Source organism: Aythya fuligula, chromosome 10 (assembly GCF_009819795.1).
Source record: "Aythya fuligula isolate bAytFul2 chromosome 10, bAytFul2.pri, whole genome shotgun sequence".
Classification (NCBI taxonomy): domain Eukaryota; kingdom Metazoa; phylum Chordata; class Aves; order Anseriformes; family Anatidae; genus Aythya; species Aythya fuligula.
The window spans coordinates 9,281,689-9,303,250 of NC_045568.1; the positions used below are offsets into that span (position 1 = coordinate 9,281,689).

At 67.7% G+C, this 21,562-nt stretch overlaps 6 protein-coding genes across 9 annotated transcripts; 4 read left to right on the plus strand and 2 right to left on the minus strand.

Annotated features, from left to right (window-relative positions):
- Positions 1 to 1,219: 1,219 nt before the first annotated feature.
- On the plus strand, positions 1,220 to 4,882 carry PARP3 (poly(ADP-ribose) polymerase family member 3). Its single transcript, XM_032194103.1, has 10 exons — positions 1,220 to 1,708; positions 1,897 to 2,022; positions 2,282 to 2,473; positions 2,849 to 2,984; positions 3,176 to 3,402; positions 3,530 to 3,679; positions 3,813 to 3,890; positions 4,036 to 4,213; positions 4,377 to 4,523; positions 4,612 to 4,882. The coding sequence occupies exons 1-10, from the start codon at positions 1,508 to 1,510 to the stop codon at positions 4,779 to 4,781; spliced, it is 1,605 nt and encodes a 534-aa protein (XP_032049994.1). The 5' UTR covers positions 1,220 to 1,507; the 3' UTR covers positions 4,782 to 4,882.
- Positions 4,883 to 5,577: 695 nt separating this feature from the next.
- On the plus strand, positions 5,578 to 7,841 carry LOC116492933 (probable G-protein coupled receptor). The gene is made up of 2 exons (XM_032193953.1): positions 5,578 to 5,657; positions 5,965 to 7,841. The coding sequence occupies exon 2, from the start codon at positions 6,076 to 6,078 to the stop codon at positions 7,294 to 7,296; it is 1,221 nt and encodes a 406-aa protein (XP_032049844.1). The 5' UTR covers positions 5,578 to 5,657; positions 5,965 to 6,075; the 3' UTR covers positions 7,297 to 7,841.
- A 523-nt stretch (positions 7,842 to 8,364) lies between these two features.
- PCBP4 (poly(rC) binding protein 4) lies at positions 8,365 to 10,784 on the minus strand. Its single transcript, XM_032194250.1, has 8 exons — positions 10,761 to 10,784; positions 10,517 to 10,648; positions 10,155 to 10,283; positions 9,936 to 10,010; positions 9,545 to 9,620; positions 9,308 to 9,360; positions 8,995 to 9,164; positions 8,365 to 8,680 (listed from the first exon to the last, which is right to left on the minus strand). The coding sequence occupies exons 1-8, from the start codon at positions 10,782 to 10,784 to the stop codon at positions 8,365 to 8,367; spliced, it is 975 nt and encodes a 324-aa protein (XP_032050141.1).
- LOC116492932 (aminoacylase-1-like) lies at positions 10,766 to 21,437 on the plus strand. Of its 4 annotated transcripts, none has more exons than XM_032193949.1 (15): positions 10,766 to 11,025; positions 17,312 to 17,435; positions 17,865 to 17,929; positions 18,372 to 18,476; positions 18,550 to 18,644; positions 18,853 to 18,929; positions 19,141 to 19,230; positions 19,399 to 19,455; positions 19,574 to 19,647; positions 19,819 to 19,868; positions 20,049 to 20,193; positions 20,276 to 20,344; positions 20,423 to 20,502; positions 20,741 to 20,801; positions 20,882 to 21,437. In XM_032193949.1, exons 1-15 carry the CDS (start codon positions 10,783 to 10,785, stop codon positions 21,044 to 21,046), a joined length of 1,500 nt encoding a protein of 499 aa, XP_032049840.1. In that variant the 5' UTR covers positions 10,766 to 10,782; the 3' UTR covers positions 21,047 to 21,437. The 4 variants fall into 4 exon arrangements, with proteins under 4 accessions (XP_032049840.1, XP_032049843.1, XP_032049841.1 ...); XM_032193952.1 differs by lacking the exon at positions 10,766 to 11,025 and adding an exon at positions 12,528 to 12,557; XM_032193950.1 differs by lacking the exon at positions 10,766 to 11,025 and adding an exon at positions 15,379 to 15,409.
- Positions 13,468 to 14,622, minus strand: LOC116492936 (protein ABHD14B-like). Its single transcript, XM_032193955.1, has 3 exons — positions 14,336 to 14,622; positions 13,934 to 14,175; positions 13,468 to 13,734 (listed from the first exon to the last, which is right to left on the minus strand). Exons 1-3 carry the CDS (start codon positions 14,541 to 14,543, stop codon positions 13,552 to 13,554), a joined length of 633 nt encoding a protein of 210 aa, XP_032049846.1. The 5' UTR covers positions 14,544 to 14,622; the 3' UTR covers positions 13,468 to 13,551.
- ABHD14A (abhydrolase domain containing 14A) lies at positions 14,842 to 16,698 on the plus strand. Its single transcript, XM_032193954.1, has 4 exons — positions 14,842 to 15,194; positions 15,294 to 15,409; positions 15,601 to 15,836; positions 16,013 to 16,698. The coding sequence occupies exons 1-4, from the start codon at positions 14,980 to 14,982 to the stop codon at positions 16,193 to 16,195; spliced, it is 750 nt and encodes a 249-aa protein (XP_032049845.1). The 5' UTR covers positions 14,842 to 14,979; the 3' UTR covers positions 16,196 to 16,698.
- Positions 21,438 to 21,562: the final 125 nt, after the last annotated feature.

The window sequence follows — 21,562 nt, forward strand, 5'->3', positions numbered from 1 at the left end:
AGGTCCTTCTTCATGTCGGATCTCTGGGAAACAAGGTGAAACCTCTGCCTTCCCTGGGCAGGTAAAGGCGTGTGGCTCTGCATGTTGGGTCTGTTCCTCCAAACATTGCAAGGGGTGTACAGCTGGGGAGCACTCAGCTGGTTAAGCACTTCTTGCTCCTCGGGTCAGCACGGCTACGCTCCATGACGGGGTCCTCTCACACCTCATTACAGCAGCACGGCCTCGTCCACCAGCTGTGTTGTTGAAAAGCCCCCTGTGAGTGAGTGCGAGCAGAGCTGGAGCACGAGCAGCATGCGCCCCGGCTCCAGAGTGGGGACTGAGGCGAATCAGAGCAGAATGTAAGTGCAGGAAGCACAGCTCTCACTGAGGGAATTTATCTATCTATAGTCAGTTAACACAAACCGTAACTCACTAATTCAGGTGTTGAGAGACAAAGAAGACAACATAAAACAAGCACTAAGCTTTCCTCCCCATTCCCCAGGCTCAGCTTCAGACCACCACCACCCCCCCTGCTCTCCAAACAGGTCCTTCCCCGGCCCTTCCCTGAGGCAGGTCAGGTCACAGTCAGCGCTCTCGGTCCCCTCCTGCAGCTCCTGGCTTCTCAGCCAAGGTGGGCTGCAGACCTTTTTGGGGGGGACCTGCCTTGGTAAGGTTGGGCATTGGAAACAAATCGCCCTTTCTGCCCCAGGGGAGGACCTGGGGACCCTTGCTGGTGTGGGCTTCGGCTGGTGTGGGCTGGGGAGCTCCAAAGCCACCCAGGCGGCACTGTCCCCAGTGTCACCGTGGCAGGAAGGACAGCACGGCATTTTTAGGTGTTAAAAGTCCATGCAGCACGTCAGGCTGCCACTTGTTGCTGTCTCTGAACAGACTCCAAACCCGAGGCCAGCCGCCAGCAACCAGCGGGGCCTCCGGGATGCTCTGGGCAGGCGCGGTGACACTGTTTGGCCGCCTGTCCCCTGGGGAGCCGGGCTGCCGACTGACAGAAACCAGCTGGGAAGCGTTCCTGCCGTCATGTCTCGCCTCCCGAGGTACTGAAGAGAAAGGAGACTCCACCTTCAAAACGCAGCTTCGGCACCAGCACGGCTTTGGGTTCCTTGGAGGCTGTTTTCTGAACGGCACCGAGGGGACTGCTGCCTGGAGGCGTGCTGGCCTGCCCGCTGATTCTGCTTGTCCTTGGCTGCTGCCTGCTTTTTTTTTGGGGGGGGGAGGGCTGAGAAATTTTGGCAAGGGCTGCCCCCTGCTCCGTTCCCCTCTCCTCTCTCCCCTTGCTGCCCCCAGCACCCACTGCAAGGAGGGGAGAGGACGGCACGGGAGGCTGCCCGAGCCCCCCCGAGTCCCAGCACCTCGCCCTGCAGTCCCCTCCTCCTGCCTGGCCGTGCTCCCCGGCTGTAGACGTAGGGCAGGCAAGGCACAGCCCAGCCAGACTTTCCCGGAAGGGCACTCGATATCCCTCACGTCCCCGCAGGCTCCTGCTCGGAGGCTGAAGTCACACAGGGACCGCTCGCCCATGGCCCCCAAGCGCCGAGCTCCCCCCACTCCACAGCCCCCAGGCGGGGGCAAGAAAGCAAAGGGGAAGAAGGAGGAGGAGGAGGAGAAGGAGGAGGATGCCTGGAGCTCCACGCTGGCTGCCCTGAAGACAGCCCCCAAGGAGAAGCCCCCAGCCACCATCGATGGGCTGTGTCCCCTGGGTGCGGGGACGGGAGCACAGGTGAGCGTGGGGTGGGGGCACCCAGTGTATGTTGGAGCTGGGGATGGGGTGCGAGGGGCGAGGAGGGAGCCCCTGCCCTGCTGGCACGGGGGCAGCCCCGAGACCCCTTGCAGCCCCCCTGTCCCTCCCCAGCTCCGCAGAGTGCCCCTCTGCCCCCCGAATGCCACCCTGGTTGCTGCCTGCTGCAGGTCTACGAGGACTACGACTGCACCCTGAACCAGACCAACATCAGCGCCAACAACAACAAGTTCTACATCATCCAGCTCATCCAGCACGGCGGCGCCTACAGCATCTGGAGCCGCTGGGGACGCGTGGTGAGCCCATCCTGCGGCCGTCCCCGCGAGGGGAGCCGTGTCCGGGGTCCCCCAGGCGGCTGGGGGGAACTGGGTGCTCACTGCCTGCTTCCTCATCCCACCTTCCCCATCCTGAAATGAGAGAGCGAGTGGCTTTGCCACAAACCCTTCTTGGGGGTGGGGGCGTCAAGGACACATCCCTAGGCTGGGTGACAGCTCAGCAGGGATGTCAGGTGCCCGCGGTTTGTGCTTGGTGCCCCTGACGCTGCGTCTGCTGCAGGGGGAGGTGGGCCAGTCCAAGCTCGCGCCCTTCGCCTCTCTGGAAGCTGCCAAGAAGGACTTTGAGAAGAAGTTCCGAGAGAAGACCAAGAACAGCTGGGCGGCGCGGGAGAACTTCGTGGCCCAGCCAGGAAAGTACACGCTCATCGAGGTGCAGCCGGGGGCCGGGCAGGAGCTGGAGGTCACCGTCAGGGTGAGCGGGCAGCCAGGGCATCACCCGGGGGCAGTGGTTCTGCATTGAGAGGGTGGTCACACACTGCTACAGGCTCCCCAAGGATGTAGTCACAGCACCGAGCCTGTCGGAGTTTAAGAAGCGTTTGGACTGTGCTCTTAGTCATAGGGTCTGAATTTTTGGGTGGACCTGTGTGGGGCAAGGAGTTGGACCTGATGATCCTTATGGGTCCCTTTCAACTTGGGGTGTTCTCTGATCCTGTGCGTGAGAGCTGAAGCAGCCCACAAGCAGAGATTTGGGGTGATGGGTTGAGACGGGGTGGTGTTGGTCATGGCAAGCGGGCAGAGCCAGCCCACAGCTTCTGGCAGCTCAGCGAGGCTTCGGCTGCACCCGCAGGCGGATGGCGTGGACGGGGGGAAGGTCTCCAAGCGGCGCGTGCTGCCCTGCACCTTGGACAAGACCACGCAGGACCTGGTGGCCCTCATCTTCAGCAGCGACATGTTCCGGGATGCCATGAAGACCATGAATATCGGTAGGAGGTGCTGGGGGGATGGGGAAAGCCCCTGCTGATTGCGGCAGAGCTGCTGGTGGTCTTCAGAGCGTCCCCTTTGGGGTCCAACCAGGACCACGGTGATGCTGGGAAGGGCACTGAGGGAGAAGGAGGGCTGGGGGGTGCCTGGCGTGGGAAGGGGGGGTGACGACAACCCTTCTGCCTCTGTCTAGACGTGAAGAAGATGCCGCTGGGGAAGTTGAGCAAGCAGCAGATCACACGGGGCTTCGAGGCGCTGGAGGAGCTGGAGGCGGCGCTGCGGGAGCAGCCCCCCCGGGCCGCCCGCCTGGAGGAGCTCTCCTCCCGCTTCTACACCATCGTCCCCCACAACTTCGGGCGGGCACGGCCGCCCCTCATCGACTCCCCCGACCTGCTGCGTGCCAAGAAGGACATGCTGCTGGTGAGATGCTGGCCGGCCTGTAGCCAGCGCCACCCGTCCCCGCCGAGCAGGGAGGCGATGCCGTGGCAGGGTCCCCGGTCCCCAGTGAGGGTCCCCAGTGAGGGTGTCCCTTCTGTGTCCCTGCCAGGTGCTGGCTGACATCGAGGTGGCACAGAGCCTGCAGGCGCAGAAGGCGGAGGAAGAGGAGGAGGAGGAGGTCGCCCACCCACTGGACCAGGATTATGCCCTGCTCTGCTGCCAGCTCTCCCTGCTGGACCCGTCCTCCCGGGAGCACCAGGTGCTGGGGTCCCCACCGGCACGCAGGGACCCCAAGCACTGTGGGGAGCCCTTCAGGTGCCACCTCCTCGGTGGGGACACGGCTGGATGGCTTCCTTGTTGTGACACCGCATCCCTGCCTCCTTTCCCGGCAGCTGATCCAAAACTACGTGGTGCAGACAGGGAACAAGGCCCGCATCCTCAACATCTGGGTGGTGGCCCGAGAAGGGGAGGTGAGAAGAAGGAGCTGCTGGTCCCCACCTGGGGAAAGCCCGGCCGTGCCTCTGCGACTGGGCTCGGTCCTTGGGGGGGGTGTCTCGAGCTGGGGCAGCCCCACGTGCCCTGCCCTGGCCAGCCCTTAGCTCCACGTCTCCCCAGGACAAGTCCTTCCAGGCCCACGACCACCTGGAGCACCGGCGCCTGCTTTGGCACGGCACCAACGTGGCGGTGATCGCGGCCATCCTGAGGAACGGGCTGCGCATCATGCCCCACTCGGGCGGCCGCGTGGGCAGGGGCATCTACTTCGCCTCCGAGAACAGCAAGTCTGCCTGCTACGGTGAGCACGCCAGGCCCACGGGGACGCCTGTGGGGTTGGTGCAAGCCCAGATCCCCGTGCCATACACCGGGCCGAGCCCCTTCCTCGCTGGGTGACAGCTGGGTGGGACTTGCTGGTGCTGGCGCTGTCACCCCGTCCCATCCTTTCCCTCCTGTGGTGGCAGTGGGCTGCACGGCCCAGAGGGTGGGCATCATGTTCCTGACGGAGGTGGCCCTGGGCAAGCCGTACCGCATCACCTGCGACGACCCCACGCTGCGGCAGCCTCCTGCTGGCTACGACAGCGTCCTGGCCTGTGGCCGCACCGAGCCGGGTGAGAACGGGGCACGAGGGGCTGTGGGGGGCATGGGGTGGACGGACTGGGGCTCGGGGTTGATGTGGTGTGGGGTCTTCTCGCCCAGACCCCGCACAGGATGAGGAGGTGCTGCTGGATGGGAAGAAGGTGCTGGTGTGCCAGGGCAAGCCCGTCCCCATGCCTGCCTACAAGGAGTCCTCCTTCAGCCAGAGCGAGTACCTCATCTACCAGGAGAGCCAGTGCCGGCTCCGCTACCTCGTTCAGCTCCGCTTCTGAGGCCGGCGGTGCCCTGAGCCCCCCGGTCATTCCCTCGGGGTGAGGGATGGAGGGGCCCAGCCTGCTCCAGCCATCAATAAATCCGCCGTGCCCCATGCCCAGCGGTGCCTCGCTTTCCTGCTGGGTACAGAGGGGACAGAGTAAGAGTAGGGCACCCCGGTTGGTGTCACCCCGCAGCGTGGGTGGCTCCGGGAGGGCCACAGCCTGTTGCAGCCATTGGTGTTGGCAGACTCGAGGTGAAATCCAACAGCTTGGCCAAGCAGGTTTCCCTCATCGCCGTAGCCAGGCTGGTGCCCACCACCGTGGTGTCAGGGCTGCGGAGGGGACGAGGACGAGGGAAAGGTGCTGCTGTGGAGGGGTCTGTCCCCATATCCACAACGCCTGCCCTCCCCTTGGTGCCGTGCCAGCCACGACGGCCCCACCAAGCCCCTCTCTGCACCCTAAAGCCCCCCAGGGACATATCCACGTCCCCATGGAGACACCCGGCTGTCCCACCCCGATGACAAGCGACATCCCCCTGTGTGGGGGACACCCTCCTCGGCGTGCCGCCCTCCCACCCTTTACGGTGTGCTTGGGTGAGGGTCGGTCGGGCCCCACGGGCTGGGGACCCTTGGGTCCCCCCTGCCGTGTCACCCGCCGGCTGCTAGGACCCAGCAGCTCTCCCCGTGGGCCCGCTGCTGGCAGCGGGCAGGCAGAGCCCGGGTGTGACAGCCGGTGCCATCCGCGGCAGGCAAACACGATGACTAACGGGTGACAGCCGCGGGGAAGGGGGGACATAGGGGGGGGGACACACGGACGTGGCCTCCGGGAGCCCCAGTGCCGCCGTGGGAGCAGCGCCGGCGAGGAGGAGCGGCACCCATCTCCCGAGGAGCAGAGGTGCGTGGGTCCCACACTGCCACCGAGGGTCCCCAGCCACGAGGAGGGGGACCCAGAGTGGGTGGGGGTCGTGGGGATGGGGCATATGGGGTTTGCTGTGCCCCCTGTGGGCAGGGGAATGGGGTGGCCGTCAGGTGGGCTGCGGTGCCAGAAGGTGCTGGCAGTGCCAGCCCTTCGCTGCCACCTCTCCGGGCACCTCTCCTTGCTCCAGCATCTCCGGGGCGCTCTGGAGACCCTCCGTGGGTTTCTCCACGGCTCTTCCTTGCTCTGCTCCTTCTCCTTCACACCCCTCTCCCCTCCCCAACAGGCGAGGGGCCTGCTTGACGAGAAGACAGTGGCCATGGCTGCGCTGGGGGACCGCGGGAGAGTTGTCCCTGCCACGCGGGCGCCGGAGCTGCTGGCTTAGCCCTCGGCTGGCATGGCGAGCCAGGGGGGGCCGAACACCACGGACGGCCTCGAGTCGCCCCCCGTCCCGGGGCAGCACGCCGCCCAGGAGGCCGTCGGCCTCCTCTGCATGGTGCTGCTCACCGTCACCGCCTTGGTGGCCAACGTGGTGGTGCTGGTGGTCATCCTCAGAACCCCCCTCCTCAGGAAGTTCATCTTCGTCTGCCACCTCTGCGCGGTCGACCTCCTCTCCGCCATTTTCCTCATGCCCCTGGGGATCATCTCCAGCTCCTCCTGCTTCGACGGGGTCATCTACAGCATCGCCGAGTGCCGGGCCTTGATATTCCTCAACGTCTGCTTCATCAGCGCCTCCATCCTCACCGTCTCCGTCATCAGCGTGGAGCGCTACTACTACATCGTCCACCCCATGCGCTACGAGGTCAAGATGACCATCCGGCTGGCGGTGGCCGGAGTCGTCTTCATTTGGGTCAAGTCCGTCCTCATCACCGTCTTGGCGCTGGTGGGCTGGCCTCAAGACAACGGGGCCACCAGCGCGAGCCGCTGCACGGTCTACTGGAGCCCCGGGGCCCACAAGAAGGCGTTTGTCATCATCTTCAGCATCGCCTGCTTCGTCTTGCCCACCGTCATCATCTTTGCTGTCTACTGCAGCGTGTACCGGGTGGCTCGGCTGGCGGCCCTGCAGCACGCACCCCCGCCGGCACAGGCGGCCGTCCCGGGGCACCGCTCCGGCTCCGCTGCCAGCCAAGTGAGCATCGTCACCTCCAGGAGCCTGCCGCTGCCCCGCCTGAGCCCCGAGCGCTTTTTGGGAAGCCACAAGGCCATCCTCACCTTGGTCCTGATCGTGGGACAGTTCCTGTGCTGCTGGCTGCCCTTCTTCGCGTTCCACCTGCACTCCTCCGTCACCGCTGGGGCGGCGGGCGGCGGGCACGGGGAGATGACGGTCACCTGGATCGCCTACTCCTCCTTCGCCATCAACCCCTTCTTCTACGGGCTGCTGAACCGCCAGATTCGGGAGGAGCTGGCCCGGCTCTGGCGCAGCTGCCTCAACCGGCCCCTGGGCCAGGAGCTGTGTTTGGCCGTCTCGGAGGCCTCCGTCCAGGAAAATTTCCTGCAGTTCCTCCAGCGAGCCACGTGCACGCTGGAAACCCGCTCCAGCTGCATCGCCCCCAGCCCCAGGGACCAGAGCAAGGTGGGCTTCCCCATCCCAGGGCAAGTTCCCGAGGAGAGCGGCTGAGGAGCCTGGTGCCACCGTGCCGGGGGGGGGGGACCGATCGGGCCCACTTGGACCTAGGGGGGTCCTTGCCTGGGTTTCCACGGCAGATTTCGGGAGCCTTCGTCTCCCTTCTGCACACTTGGATGGATGTGGGATATGGGAAGCTGAGGGGCTCCCACACGGCCACCCCGTTGTCCCGTGGGGACCCCTGCCAGGGTGCTCGCAGCGGCACCCCCCAGGCACCCTTCCCCGGCCCAGCTAACACCACTAACACCAGTAACACCAGTCCCAGCAGCTCGGGGACCCTCCCTTGGGGTGGGGGATCGGGCCCACGGCAGGGAGGGGGCTCTGGGGAGACTTTCAGAGAGCTTGAGACCAAGGGGCCAGCACCCCTGGCCATGGGGCCACCCCCTTCCCCTTTTGGTGTCACCCCCAGAACTGGGGGTGTCTCCAACCCCGGGGGACGGAATTTTTTATTTTTATTTTTTTCACCCGTAAATTTTATCTTTTTATTAAACCATTGATAAGTTACAAAGGAGGAAAAATATAGACTTATATATACAGCATTTCCAAGCCAGCAGGCTCTCGGGGGGGGTTGCTGGATGGGAGGGAGGCGACAGCCATGGGGCAGCCAGGGGAAGGCCCCCCCAACACAGCCAAGGGATGGGGGACCCCCGAGGGCCCCGTCAGCCCCTCATCAGCGGGATCTGGCCTTTGGGTGCAGCCCACGGGGCCGGGGACGGCAGGAGAGGGGCAGCATCGTGGGCAGGAGGGCGAGGGACACGGGCCGAGGGACACCTGGCACTGGGAGGGTGGCCCCCCTGATGGGGACAGCCCCCCAGTAATACCAGGGGACATGTAGGAAAGCTTTGGGGGGGTGGGAAAAAGGGGGCACAGTGCTGCCAGGACGCGCATCAGAGCAACCCTTTGCTCCAGCAGGCATCGACCCCAGGAGCACCATCCCCTGGGTGCTGGGGTGGGTGCCTGGCAGGGGCTGGGGGGACAGGGTGGGGGACAGGGGGGGGTGTCCTCGGCACGGGGTGGCCCCAGGACATCCCCCCACCCACCTTTATCCACCCGCGGAGGGGCTCAATAAGGGGAGAACTTCTGCCGGTCAGCTTTCTTGGTGCCGTTGGCCGCCGAGATCTTGGTCGTGTAGGTGGCGGTGCCGCCGTTGGCACCCGCCACGGAGGACGGGGACAGTGCCAGGAAGGAGACCGGCTTCAGGCCGATGAAGTTGGAGAGGGAGAGGGCGTAGGGGGAGCCCAGCAGGGCCGGCGGGGGGGCAGCCACGGCAGGCAGGGCTGCGCCCGAGCCCGGGGCGAGCGGCTGGGAGAAGCCCACGCCGAGGTCCACGGAGCCAGGGCCGGGTGGCACCTGGGAGGTAGATTTGGCCGTCTCTAAGCTGGGGGGGGGGCAAGCACGATGGGTAGGGTGGTGAGGGGCACGGTGATAAATTACGGGGGTCACCTGCCCGCTGTAGGGCACGTAGACACCATGCCCCCCATCCCTTGTGGCATGGGTGCCTGCGGCGCATCCTGGGCACCCCGCTGGGGGGCTGAGACTCTGTGGGGTCCAGGGCCCTGCCCTATTGCCTGAGGACCTCAAGGTACCCACCTGCACGTGGAGGGGGTCCCCAAAAGCTGCGGTGCTGGGCGGTGCCACTCTTGCAGCCAGCATCCCCCCCCCCCATTCCCCGGTGTTTTTTGGGGAGCTTACCAGGCGGTGATGAGGTACTGAGCCAGGGTGATGCTGACGGGGGACCCGGTGATGGTGACGTGCCGCTCACTGGAGCCCTCGGTCTGGTTCCCGATCTTGATGTGGGCGCCCGACATCTGCCGGATCTCGCTGATCTTGCTGCCGTGCCGGCCGATGATGCAGCCGATCAGCTGGGGGGGGGGACACACACACACAACCAGGCTGAGCGGGGCCAGGGGGGGAAAATTGGGATTTGGCGAGGAGCAGGGAGCCCCCAGGGGCTGCGGTGGGGGGTGCAAGACACTGGTTCCCCCCCCCCAGGACCCACACGTACATCGTTGGGCACCAGGAACTCCTGGGAGCTGCTCTGCGAGCTGGAGTCCAGGCCTGGAGGGAGAGGTGGAAGTGTTAGGAAGACCCCAAAAAAAAGGGTCTTGGGGTGGGGAGGGCATCCCAAGGAGATGGGACTGGGGAGGGCACAAGGGATGGGGACCCCCTTGGCCTTGCCAGGGCCAGGAGGAGGTCCGAAGGGGCACAGCCCCCCGGTGCCCAGCCCTAATGGGGAGCTCACCTGGCACCATGGAGGGTGGGTGGCCCAGGGGCGTGAAGGGCACCGTGTGCCCCGACAGCTGCTGCAGCTTCGTGACCTGCCCGGGCGTTACGAGGAGAAGAAGGCGTTAGGGGTGATGGCAGAGCCCCCTGATCCCCCAGGCTGGGCTCTGGCACACACCTCGTGCCCATCCCCCGGGGGTCCCAGCGGTGCCCCAGCACAGGGGACAGGGACAGGACTCACCTCTGCTGGAGAGACCCCTCCATACTGCCCCTGCATGGAGAAACCCTGGGGGGGGGGGACGATGGGCGTCAGCTGGGGGCCACGGGGGGACAGAGGACAGCAAGGAGACCCCCGTCCCCAAACCCCGAGCCCACCAGAGCCACCCCTTACCGGCCCCGAGCCCCCTTACCTGGTTGGCAGAGAGCAGGATGGTGCCCAGGGAGAGCCCGGGGTGGTAGGGGATGGTGGCCCCCTTCGGAGGCGACTGGAAAGGGAGGGAAGGAGGTGGAGGGGATGAGATGGGGTCGGGTTCCCCCTCCCCATTCCAGCACCTGCTGCCTCCCACAGCACCGGCGGGCTGGGCAGGGGTGCTCCCAAGGGGCTGCCGTGCCCGGGGCTGGGCGGCTACCTCCAGGATGACGGCGCAGATCTGCCTGACGCACTGGATGATGGTGTCCGGCACCCCCGAGACGGTGACGGCGCGCTCGGTGGAGTTGGGCAGGAGGTCGCCAGCCACCTGCACCTGAGCCCCCGTGCTCTGGGGGAGGCAAAGGGGGCTGCTGAGGGGGCGGAGAGGGGGGGGGCTGCGATGCTTCTCGCTCTCCCCCCAACCCCTCCCGGGACCTTTGTGGGATCTGTGGGGTGATGCTCTGCCTCCTGCGTCGCTTCTCGGGGAGCGCGGGGGCACCCGAGCCGTGGGGCGAGCGACGGGGCCTCAAACCCCCGGGGCTTGGCCTCCTCCCTCACCGGGCCCGGCATCCCCGTCCTCACCTCCCGAATCTCTCTGATCTTGGCTCCGGCCTTGCCGATGAGGGAGCCGCACTGGCTGGCGGGGATGACGAGGCGCAGCGTCACCGGCGCCCTGCCCGCCGCGGCCCCCTCGGTGCTCCCTGCTCCCAGGTCCTGCGGAGGGGACCGGGGGGGACAGAGGGGACATACATGAGTGGCGTTGCACCCCCAGGCATGGAGGGGATGGGGGGCACCTTGCTGGGGATAGGATGGGGGGGCTGCCCACCTCCTCCAGCTTGAAGGCGATCATGGAGACGGCTCGGAAGACGGCATCGGTGGAGCCGGTGATGGTGGTGATGCGCTCGGGGCAGGAGCCCTCCGAGATGGTGATGCGTGCACTGCTCTGGGGACGGTGGCACGCCCCGTCAGGGCTTTTCCTTTCCCCGTGCCCCCTGGGCTATCCCCATCCCACCACCCCGTGCGTCCCAGGGGGGAAAATCGGGGTGCCAGACCCTGGGAGGCACCGGGACAGAGCAACCCGCAGCCGCCCGGTACGCCCTTACCTGCTCTCGTATCCTCTTAACCGTCTCTCCTTTCTGCGGGGAGAGGAACGGGGCCGGTGGTCAGGGCCAGGAGCCCCCGGGGGCCAGCAGAGCCCGGGGCCCCCCAGCTCTTACCTTGCCGATGATGCTGCCGATCTCCTGCGGGAGCAGAGCCCAGGGCAGCCCCGTTAGTGGGCAGCGCCCCAGCCCGGCCCCGGGGACACGCAGCCGGTGACACCGGGGCAGAGCTGGCGGGGGGCGAGGAGAGCCCGGGTTTAGGATGGGGGCGAGGAAACCTCCCGGAGATGCTCATCCCAAGGGGGTGGGCGCTCCAGCACGGCCCCCACCCCACCCCATCATTTCCAGCAGTTACCTTGCCGTGCATGAGCATGCGCAGGGTCAGGGTGATGCTGAGCTCCGGCTCCTCGGGGCCACCCTCCGCGCCGCTCGGCGATGCCATGGCCTGGGGAGGACACGGGGGGGGGAAAGACCCTTATCCTGCTCCCCCCACACCCTAAAGAAGAGGAGAAACTGAGGCAGGGGCCGGCTGCCCGCAGGGGAGCGGGTAGCAGGAGGGGGGTCCCGCTTTGCTCGCCCACCCTGCCCAGGGGGAAACCGAGGCCACCGCGTCCCCGGGGACCCCCCGAAACCCCTGCAGCCCCCCGGGCCGGGGGTGGCTCGCTCGTCCCCGCGGTGCCAGCAGGGGAGGGGACAGCAGGACAGAGGGCCAGCAGGACAGAGGGACAATCGCCGCGTGTCCAGCCACGGGTGGGCGGCCCCGGCGGCGATGCCAAGCGGGGCTGGGGAACAAAGCGCCCGTGTCGGGGCCAGCCCGGGGGGGGTGGTGGTGGTGGAAGAGGGGGGGGGGGGCACGGTTATTTCGGGGGCTGCCAGGGCTCCCCATCGGGGACACGGTTTCTTGGGGAGGTGGGGGAGGAGGGGGGCATCTCTGTCCCCCCGGGTGAGCGGCACCGGGGAGAAAAAAGGGGACAAAAGAGGGGATAAAAAGGGGGGGAGCGGGGAGGTGGGGGGGGGAGTGTCCGTGTGTGTCCCCCACCCCCCCCGCCCTTCAAGGGGAGGGAGGGAGCGGCAGGGCCGGGGGCTGGGTGGCGATGGGCGCCTCCCTGGGGGCTGAGCAGCCCCGAGGGGGACAGGAGGAGGTTGTGGGGTGGCAGGGGACACAGGGCAGGCCCCCCCCTCCCCAATTTCCCAGAAGGAAACGTGTGTGTGTGTGTGTGTGTGTCCTCCGCCCCCCCCCCAGGGTGCCACCCCCCCCCCCCCCCGGTACCTCTCCGTGCTCCCGGTGCCACCGCCGGCCCCGCTCAGTGCCACATCGCTGCCGGTGTCGCCGAGTGCCACCCGGGGCAGGGACAATGAGCCGCTTGACGGGCTAGGGCCAGGCTGGCAGCCCCGGCCCCCACCCCGGCCCGCTGGGGCCCCCCTCGCTCTTCCCCTCTCCCACATCCCTCCCTCCCTCCCTCCCTCCCTCCGGGATCCTATTACAGCGGATAAGAGACACTGAAGGGAACAATGCACCCTGGGTAAGGCCATCTGCCACCGCTGGGGACATTCCTGTCCCCCCACCCCCCCCCTACACCACCAATCCCCCCCCCCCCTTTTGGCTCGCACATCGCCCCTCTTTGTAATTGCATTTTGTTTCCTGGAAGCCGATCAGCTGGCAGGGCTCAAGGGCTCAAGGGCACCGGGCGGGCAGGGCTGGAGATGGCAGCCCGGCACCCAAGGGTGCTGCTGGCAGCACCCCACAGCCCGGCTGGGTGGTGGGAGAGGGATGTGGTGGTCAGGACCCCCCCCCGCACCGTGCTGGACCCACTGAGGGCAGCGGGATGCTAGGAGGCTGCTGCCCCCCGAGCAGGTGCCCCCAGCGCTGCCACCCCCTCGCCCCCGCGGCCCCACTAAATCCTCCTGGGCCCTGGTTAAGCAGCTAAAGCCCAGGCAAGCTTGGAGGGGGGGGGTACGGGGGGCAAGATGGGGGGTGGCACCCCACTGCTGGCCCCATCTGCACCCCGAGTGGCCGGCTCGGCAGCTCCGAGGGGGGAAAGGCAGGTGGTGGGCACGGTTTGTCCCTCCGTCTGTCCGGCCAGGCGTCTGTCTGGCCTCCCCGCCCCTCCATCTGTTCCCGGCCATAAATCCCCCGGGGCGCTTGGAGCACGCTGCTGCCACCGTGGGCAGGGGACAGCCAGGGCTGGCAGTCACCTTTTAAGCCCCTTCGGGATTAAACCTGGGGGTGGGTGCGCGGCCAGAGGGGTGGGAAGAGGAAGAGGAGGAGGAGGAGGAGGAGGAGGAGGAGGCCGGGACATGGGATCAACGCCCTGTGGCCAAACACCCGGCTGTCCTGGCCCTCCTGGGTGGCTGTCACCTGATGTGCACGACACGGTGGCCACGGAGGAGAGCGCAAAGCCAGGGGGGAACCGGGGAGAAGGAAGCGGGAGGGCAGCAAAAAAGCTGGTGGCTTTATTTGGTCCCGGTGCGGGGAGCGGTGCCAGGCTCCCCCGCTGGCCCCGCGCCCCGTGCCGCTCACTCCAGCTGCTGTAGGAAGGCCAGGAGCCCGCGGTGCCACTCCTCGGGTTTGTCCAGGTAGCAGGCGTGCCCGGCGCCCTGCAGCACCAGCACCTGGTGCTCGGGGAGGTGCCGCAGGTTGCTCAGGCTGGCCTGGCCCAGCTCCACGTCCTGGTCCCCGTAGACGATCAGGGTGGGCGTCTGCAGAGGGGCGACGGGCTGAGGGTGAGGCAGGGAGATGCTCGCCCTCCTCCCTGCCCACCGAAGCATCGTGTGGACGGCAGAAACACCTCCGATCTCCGTCCCCCAGGAGATGTGGACGGGGATGGAGATGCTCCCGGCCCAGGATGGAGATAGGAGGTGCTCCCACCCCGCTCCTCGTGCCCCCCGTTTCCCTTACTTTGACCTGGCCGTACTGCTCCGCCGGGAACTTGTCGGTGCAGATGGGTGCCACGGGCACGTAGGCTTTCACCAGGTGCCCGTGCTGGAAGAGGAAAGGCAAGGAGTACATGCCGCTGAGCGAGGGGCTGACCACCACGGCCGGACCGAGCCCCAGCGCCTCCACCACGGCCTTCAGGAACCCCCCCGGTGCCGGCTGCCCCACGGGCGCGGGGGCCACGGCGTCCTTGGAGCGCCCCAGCCCTGTGGGGTGGGACAAAAAGGGGACGTCACCCCAAGGCCCGTGCCACACGTCACCCACGGGACGACGGGTGGCACCGGCGGCTCGGGACCGTGCCACCGGGCACCGGGGGTGGCACGAGTGGCTCCCACCTGCCGGTGCTCGGTGCTGCCCATGCCTTACCGGGCAAATCGATGGCCACGGCTCGGTGGCCGGCATCAGCCAGCACGGCCAGGGTCTGCAGCTGCAGCCAGGTGTCGGAGGAGAAGCGGATGCCGTGCAGCAGCAGCACGCTGAGCCGCGGGGCACGGCCGCCCGGTTGGGCCTGCCGGTAGAAGAGGCTCTGCCCCGCCACCTCCACGGTGCCCTCGCTCAGCTGCGGGGTGGCCATAGCGAGGGGATTTGGGGTGTGTGGGGTGGGTCCCCGCGCTCCTTCGCCTCCTTCCGTGCCCCGCTCCGCCTCGACGGGCCCCGGGGGCAAAGGGTGGCGGAGGCGGAGAGCGGCGGGGCCGGGCGGGGCCAAAAAGGGGGGAGGCGAAGCGAGCCGAGCCGTGCCGAGCCGTGCCAAACCCGGCCCGGCACAGCCGAGCGCATCCGCTCCCTCCAAGCCGGGCGGGGGCAGCGCACGGGTTGGCACCGGAGGGGACCGGGGGACACCGGGGGGGACCGGGGGGGGACCGGGGGTGCGAGGGGCCGGGCTTGGCCGCGCTCCGCCGCCCCTACAGGCGGAGCCTGGGGCCGGCAGCACCGAGGAAGCGGAGGATCGGGGGCCCCGGTGGGGGGCCGGGGGCTCCGGGGGGCTCTCCCCGCAGCCCCCCAGCGCTGCCATGAGCCGCAGCCGCCCGGCGCTGCTGGCCCTCGGGGCGCTGCTCGCCTGCGCCCTCGCCCTGCTGCTGCTGCCCGCCGCCCTCCGCCGCCCCCCCCCGGCTTTGCACCGCGTTCCCCCGGCCAACAGCACGGTGCGGAGGGGGACGGCGGCTGGCACCGGCCCCGCCGTCGCCTACCGGGAGGCAACCGGGCTCCGCGCCCCCGGCCCCGGCAGGTGGGTGCCCCGTGCCCCCCGGGGGGTGCTGGTGGCCGCCCGGTGCTGCGCGCACGGCCCGGTGCTGAGCCCCTTGGATGCCTCTGTGCCCTGCCCCAGGCTGGATGTCCTGCTGCTGCACGGCCAAGCCTTCAGCTCCGCCACCTGGGAAGCCCTGGGGACGCTGGCGCTGCTCGCCGGAGAAGGGCACCGCGCGGTCGCCATAGATCTGCCCGGTAGGACCGTGGAGCTGCGCTCATCACGGGTGTGAGCGGGCTCTGGAGCTCCTTAGGGAGCTCTAGGGCTGGGCTGTCCCCGCGGGGTGTCACCCACCCGGCCACCCAGACCCTGTGTGACCCTGCTCGGAGCTCCTGGGGCTCACGCCAATGCCCGTTTTCGCCCACCTTGCACCCTGCGCCCACGCCAGGCTACGGGGACTCGCCCCCCACGGGGACGGTGGCCACGCAGCAGGGCCGGGTGGCCTTCCTGGAGCGCATCCTGGAGGAGCTGGGCTTGCAGAGGCCCGTCCTCGTCAGCCCGTCCATGAGTGGCCGCTTCGCCCTGCCCTTCCTCCTGCTGCACGGGGACCGCCTGGGGGGCTTCGTGCCCATCGCGCCCGTGGGCACCCGGGACTACGCCGTGGGGCAGTACCGGCGGGTCCAGGTGAGGTGGTTGAGGTCGTGGAGGATGGAGGATGCTGAGGATGGAGGATGGGAGCTGTGCCCTCAGCTCGGGGGGCGCTGGGCTCTGCCCTCCCTCATCTTCCCAGAGGGCTGAGGCGATGGGTAGGGGTTGGCGTCTCCCTCCCCGACGTCCCGAATCTCTCCCCTCTTCTTCAGACGCCCACCCTGATCCTGTACGGTGACCGTGACACCCACCTGGGCCACCAGGCCCTGCAGAGCCTCCGGCACCTCCCCAGGCACCGCGTGGCCGTGCTGCCTGGCGCTGGCCATGCCTGCTACCTGGACAAGCCGGGGGACTTCCACCGGGCGCTGCTGGGCTTCCTCGGCCAGCTGCAGTGAGCGCGGGCTCCGTCCCCACGCAGCGGAGGACGGCGGGGTGCTGGCACCCTGCTTTGTCACACAGCCGGGCCGTTTGTCCCCATGCCGTGTTCGGTGGCAGCGTGCCCGGCCCTGAGGGGCAGCAAGGAGATTGGGGGGGATTTCTCCAAACTGCACCCGCCCTGCAGCAGCACCTGCCCCAGGATCCGGAGGTCCCACGTTGCTTTGATGAATTTTGAGAGATGTTTCGCAGCCACGGGGCATTCCCAGGGGGGTGCCCCTGACCTGGGCATGTCCCCCCGGTGTCCCCCTCCAGCACCATGCCTCTGAGCGCCAAGCTTTGGGGTGATGGGGACGGCACGGGACACAGCCATTGCCTTTTGGGGGGCGAGAATGTTGCCTGGAGGGGGGCACAGCACATTTTGGGGTGGGGGGGCAACACGTGAGGCCAATAAACCGATCTCCTCCGGGCTCCCCAAGCCTCCCCGAGCAATTCTTTGGAGTGAACGGCGGGCACCGAGCTCCTGGCCTGGGTAAGGGGGGGGGGGGAAGGCGGAGCGGGGCCGGCCCGGGGGGGGGCGGAGCGGGGCCGGGCGGAAGCCCAGCGGCGGCGGCGGCAGCGCGGAGGTAGGGCCCGGTGCACCGGGGGGGTGGGGGGGACCGGGGGCCGGTTGCCTGCAGCCCGAGCCCCTCTGCCCTCATCCGCACACCGTGCCCCCATCGTGGGACCCCCCCGAGCTCGGTGCCCCGAGCGCGGTGCCCCCGCTCCCCGCCGTGCTGCCGGGGTCCCCCCCCCACCTCCCCACCCGCTCCCCGTCCCCGTGCGCCCCTCGCCACCGTAGCCTCGCCCCCCTTTGAGCATAACCCTGCTTTGTAGCCCCCCTGCCCCGCGCACCCCCGGTGTCCCCCTGTGCTCCCCCGTGCGCCCCAGGCACCCCCTGTGCCCCCGCTCCCCCCGCAGCCCTCCCGTAGCCCCCTGCAGAAACCCGGATGCCCTCGGCCCCCCGCACCCCCAGCCCCTTTCCCTCCCCGTCCCGTGCACGCCAGGGCGAACTTTGCCCCAAGCTTTTCATGAGGGTGGACTTTGGAGGGGGTGGTGGGTGATTAACCACCCCCTGCTCTTTTCCCCCCCCGGAGATCTGCAGCCCGGGAATGGCACCCGGGAAGCCAGGGAAGAGCGCGGGGGGCTCGGAGGACCCCTCGGTGACGCTTTTCCGCCAGTACCTGCGGATCGACACCGTCCACCCCAAGCCCGATTATGGTGAGGAGGGGACGGGGGGGACTGGGGGGCGATGGAGGCGGCAGGGCTGGCGGCACGGCTCCGTCCCTTCCACCAGCCTTTGGTCTGGTCTTTGGACCCTCCTGCCTGGTTCCTTGGGCCAGGGTTGTCGTGATCCAGGTGTAGGGGAACGCGGCTGCGCCTTATCTCTGCTGGTGCCCCTGGTTTTGGGGCCGTTGCAGGGATTTTCGTCCTCCTGTGGCACGGCAGACCCATGGCCCAGCCTCCCCTTTCCGTGCTGCCCTGGCTCCGGGGCAAACATTTGTGTTACCCCTACGTACCTCTCTGTCCCGTCAGTATTTCCCTCCTCCCACAGAAGCGCATCGAGATGTTTTTCTCAGGACACGACGGGCTCCCCTGCTGCACTTTGCCTTCCCGAACTCTCTCCCTTCATCTTTTTGTCGTCCCCAGATGCAGCCATCCAGTTTTTGGAGCGCGTCGGCACCGACCTGGGCTTGGCCAGCCAGAAAGTGGAGGTGAGCGAGGCAACACCAGCCCTGCTGATGCCATGCCTGTCCCCATCCCAGCCCGGCCGTGGGGCTGTCCCCTCCCCACCACCCAGGAGAGGGGCAGGAGGTGCCTTCCCTGCTGCTCCTAATCCTCCGCTGACCCCGGTGCTTCCTTAAGCTCCTCTCGCAGCCCGTATTTCTGCCGGTCCCCGCTGACCTTTAGGGCTGGCTGCGCTATGATTAGCCGGGGACCGGGCAGGGTGATGTTGGCTGAAGATGTCCCTCACGCCTGGCTGGCACAGGGGACACCGAGGGGCTGGCAGTTTCCCCTCAACTCCACCTGAATTGCAGCCAGGAGCTTGTGGCTGCTCGTGGCCACGGCCAAGGGGCTCTGGTGAGGGGCCAAGCATGCCCCAACCCACCGGGTCCCCTTGTCCCCACTCTGGTGACATCCTTCCTTTGCTTGCAGGTGTGCCAGGGCCGCGTGGTGCTGGTCCTCACCTGGCTGGGCACAAACCCTCGCCTGCGCTCTATCCTGCTCAACTCTCACACCGATGTCGTGCCGGTTTTCGAGGTATGGCTGTGGGACAGGCTGGGCACGGCGGGGCAGGCACGCAGCAGGAGCTCACGGCCCTTGTTCCCCGCAGGAGCACTGGACCTACCCGCCCTTCGAGGCTGTTAAGGATTCGCAAGGCAACATCTACGCCCGGGGTGCCCAGGACATGAAGTGCATCTCCATCCAGTGAGTGGGGGGCTCGGTGCCGGCTGGGCACGGGGTGGATGCGCCTCGGAGCAGGGTCAGGGGGGGGATTCTGCCTCCCCGTGGTGCTGAGACGGAGCAGCATGAGGGTGCCACCTGGTTGGGGTGGCCCAGGGGACGCCAGCCCTTCTCCTTGCACCCAGCCCCTCTCCGTGCACCCAAGCGCCCTTCCACCACCCCCTCCCCGCAGGTACCTCGAGGCCATCCGAAGGCTGAAGGCGGAGGGGAAGAGCTTTGCCCGCACCATCCACCTGACCTTCGTGCCTGGTAAGTCCCCAGGGAGTCCCCTTTCGAGGGGACAGGGTGGGCTGGCAGCCGGGGGACGCTTTTTGTAGCTCCTCACGTGGGAGACTTGCGCCTACCTGCTGGGATTTGGGATCCTCCTCGCTCAGGGCTGAGGGGGTGGCCAGCTTTGAGGGCAGCCGGGGGGGTCCCGGGCTGGGGGACGCCTTTCTCCCTAGCAAACTTCTCTCTGCAGACGAGGAGGTGGGCGGACACAAGGGCATGGAGATGTTCGTGCAGCGCCCGGAGTTCAGAGCGCTCAACGTGGGCTTTGCCCTGGACGAGGGTGAGCGGTGGCAGGGTTGGCCTGGGACCCCCGAGGGGACCTTTTCTCACCTGGCACCCCCTGCACGTTGGCATCACCCCCTCCCCAAGCCTCTGGGGTCCCACTGGGCCACCCCAGGCAGTGCCCCCCGCAGTGCCAGCCTCTGACACCTCTCTGTGCCCACCCCAGGCTTGGCCAGTCCCTCCGACACCTTCAGCGTCTTCTACGGTGAAAAGAGCCCCTGGTGTGAGTAACCACCTGCCCGCCACCCCCTCCCTTGCTCTGCCGGGTGTTTCGGCATCGGGGTGCCGGGTACGCCCTGGGCTCCTGCTCAGAGCCTCTCCCTCGTCCCCCGTGGCGGCAGGGATCAAGGTGAAGTGCGTGGGCAGCCCCGGGCACGGGTCCCGCTTCATCAGCAACACGGCGGCCGAGAAGATGGTGAGCGAGCGGGGACCCCGGGGGTGGGAGCCCCTTTTGGGATGGGCACCTGGCCTGTGTTTGGGAGCCGCTTTTGGGGCTGGCCCCCTGGGCTGGGGGGCTGGCTTAGGGCATGGTACCCTCCACCTGGCTGGTTCCAGGGGGGCTTAACCCAAATGTTTGCCTCCCCAGCACAAAGTGATCACCTCCTTCCTGGCCTTCAGGGAGAGCGAGAAGCAGAGGTAGGGCACGGCCACGGGGTGGCATCAGCTTTGCTTCGGTCCTTGCCCTTCTCTTGGCCTCTCGGGGACCTGAAGCGAGGCTGGGATCCAGCACCGTGCCCCCCTCCCCCCTTTGCCTCAGTTTCCCCGCCTGGGGGTGGTGGCGGGGACGGAGGGGGACTCTCCCCCTGTGTCCCCCAGGCTCAAATCTGACACGAGGCTGACCCTGGGGGACGTCACCTCGCTCAACCTGACCATGCTGGAGGGGGGTGTCTCCTTCAACGTGGTGCCCTCCGAGATGGCCGCCGGCTTCGACATCCGCATCCCACCCACCGTGGACCTCAAGGTGGGCACGAGGCTGGCCCCGCCGGGGGGATTTGGGGCTGGGGGTGCCCCCGCTCACGCCCTTCCTTCGCTATCTTCTGCAGGCCTTCGAGAAGCAGGTGGCCGGCTGGTGCCAGGCAGCTGGGGACGGTGTCACCTACGAGTTTCACCAGGTGAGGGCTCGGGGATAAAGGGCTCAGCACCCTGTGCCCCTTGCAGGGTGCTCACCCCCTTCTCCCCCCATCGCTCAGAAATGCATGGACCAGCACATCACCTCCACCGAGGAGTCTGACCCGTGGTGGAAAGCCTTCAGCGGGGTCTGCAGGGACATGTGAGTAGTGCCCCTGGAGACAGACAGCGGGCACCCAGGGGACATCGTCTGGTCCCTTGGGCTTGGGTTTCACGGCAGGGTTGGGAGAGAGCCCCCTTTGCTACGCCAGCACCTCACCGTGCCCCATTTCCCCTGGAGAGGAGAGGACTGAGTGTCCCGCATGGCTTGGGGACCTTTCTGGCTTGTTTTCTGGGGACCCAGCTGTCCCTGTGCCACGCTGACATATCTCACTTTATAGGAAGCTGCAGCTGAAGCTTGAGATCTTCCCCGCTGCCACGGACAGCCGCTACATCCGAGCAGTGAGTGCTGACGCCAGCCTGTCCCCTGTGTCCCTGCTGCTCGTCCTGGCCCCCTTCTCACCCCGCTCTCCCGTCCCCAGGCAGGACACCCGGCCATCGGCTTCTCGCCTATGAACCGCACCCCGGTGCTGCTGCACGACCACAACGAGTTCCTCAACGAGGACGTCTTCCTGCGGGGCATCGACATCTACGCCCACCTCCTGCCCGCCCTGGCCTCCGTGCCCCCGCTGCCCGCCGAGGGCTGAGCCTTTAGGAGGGGACAGGGACGGCACCGGGGGGGGAGCAGAAGATGCCGGGGAGCCTGTGGGCATCGTGCCACCCCTCTCAAGTGTCCCTTTACGGTGGGGGTGGCCTGATGGTGCCACGTGCCCTGGCTGTGCCCTCCAAAGCTGGGTCTGGGCACTTCCAGGCACCACGCTGAGGGCTGTGCCCCCTTGCCCATGTGTCAGCACAGCCCCGGGTGCCTCCTGCCCCGTGTCCCCGCAGCTACTTGGGCTCGTGTGAGCCCTGGACTGCGTGCCCACGGCTCGTCCTGCTCCCCTCTTGGCTTTCAGGGGTGCTGGGGCCGTGCCACCCAGCCCCGGTGCCTCCCTGTCCCCTCCACATGGATCCACTCAATAAATCTCCTCGGTGAGCAAGGCCAGGAGCAGGGGGGGTCTGTCTGTCTGTCCAGGGGCACTCCAGCACCTGGGAGAAGCCGGGCACGGAGGATTTTTGCCTTCCCCTGCTTCCCCTGGGTTCATTGGGCTGGGGAGGGGAAG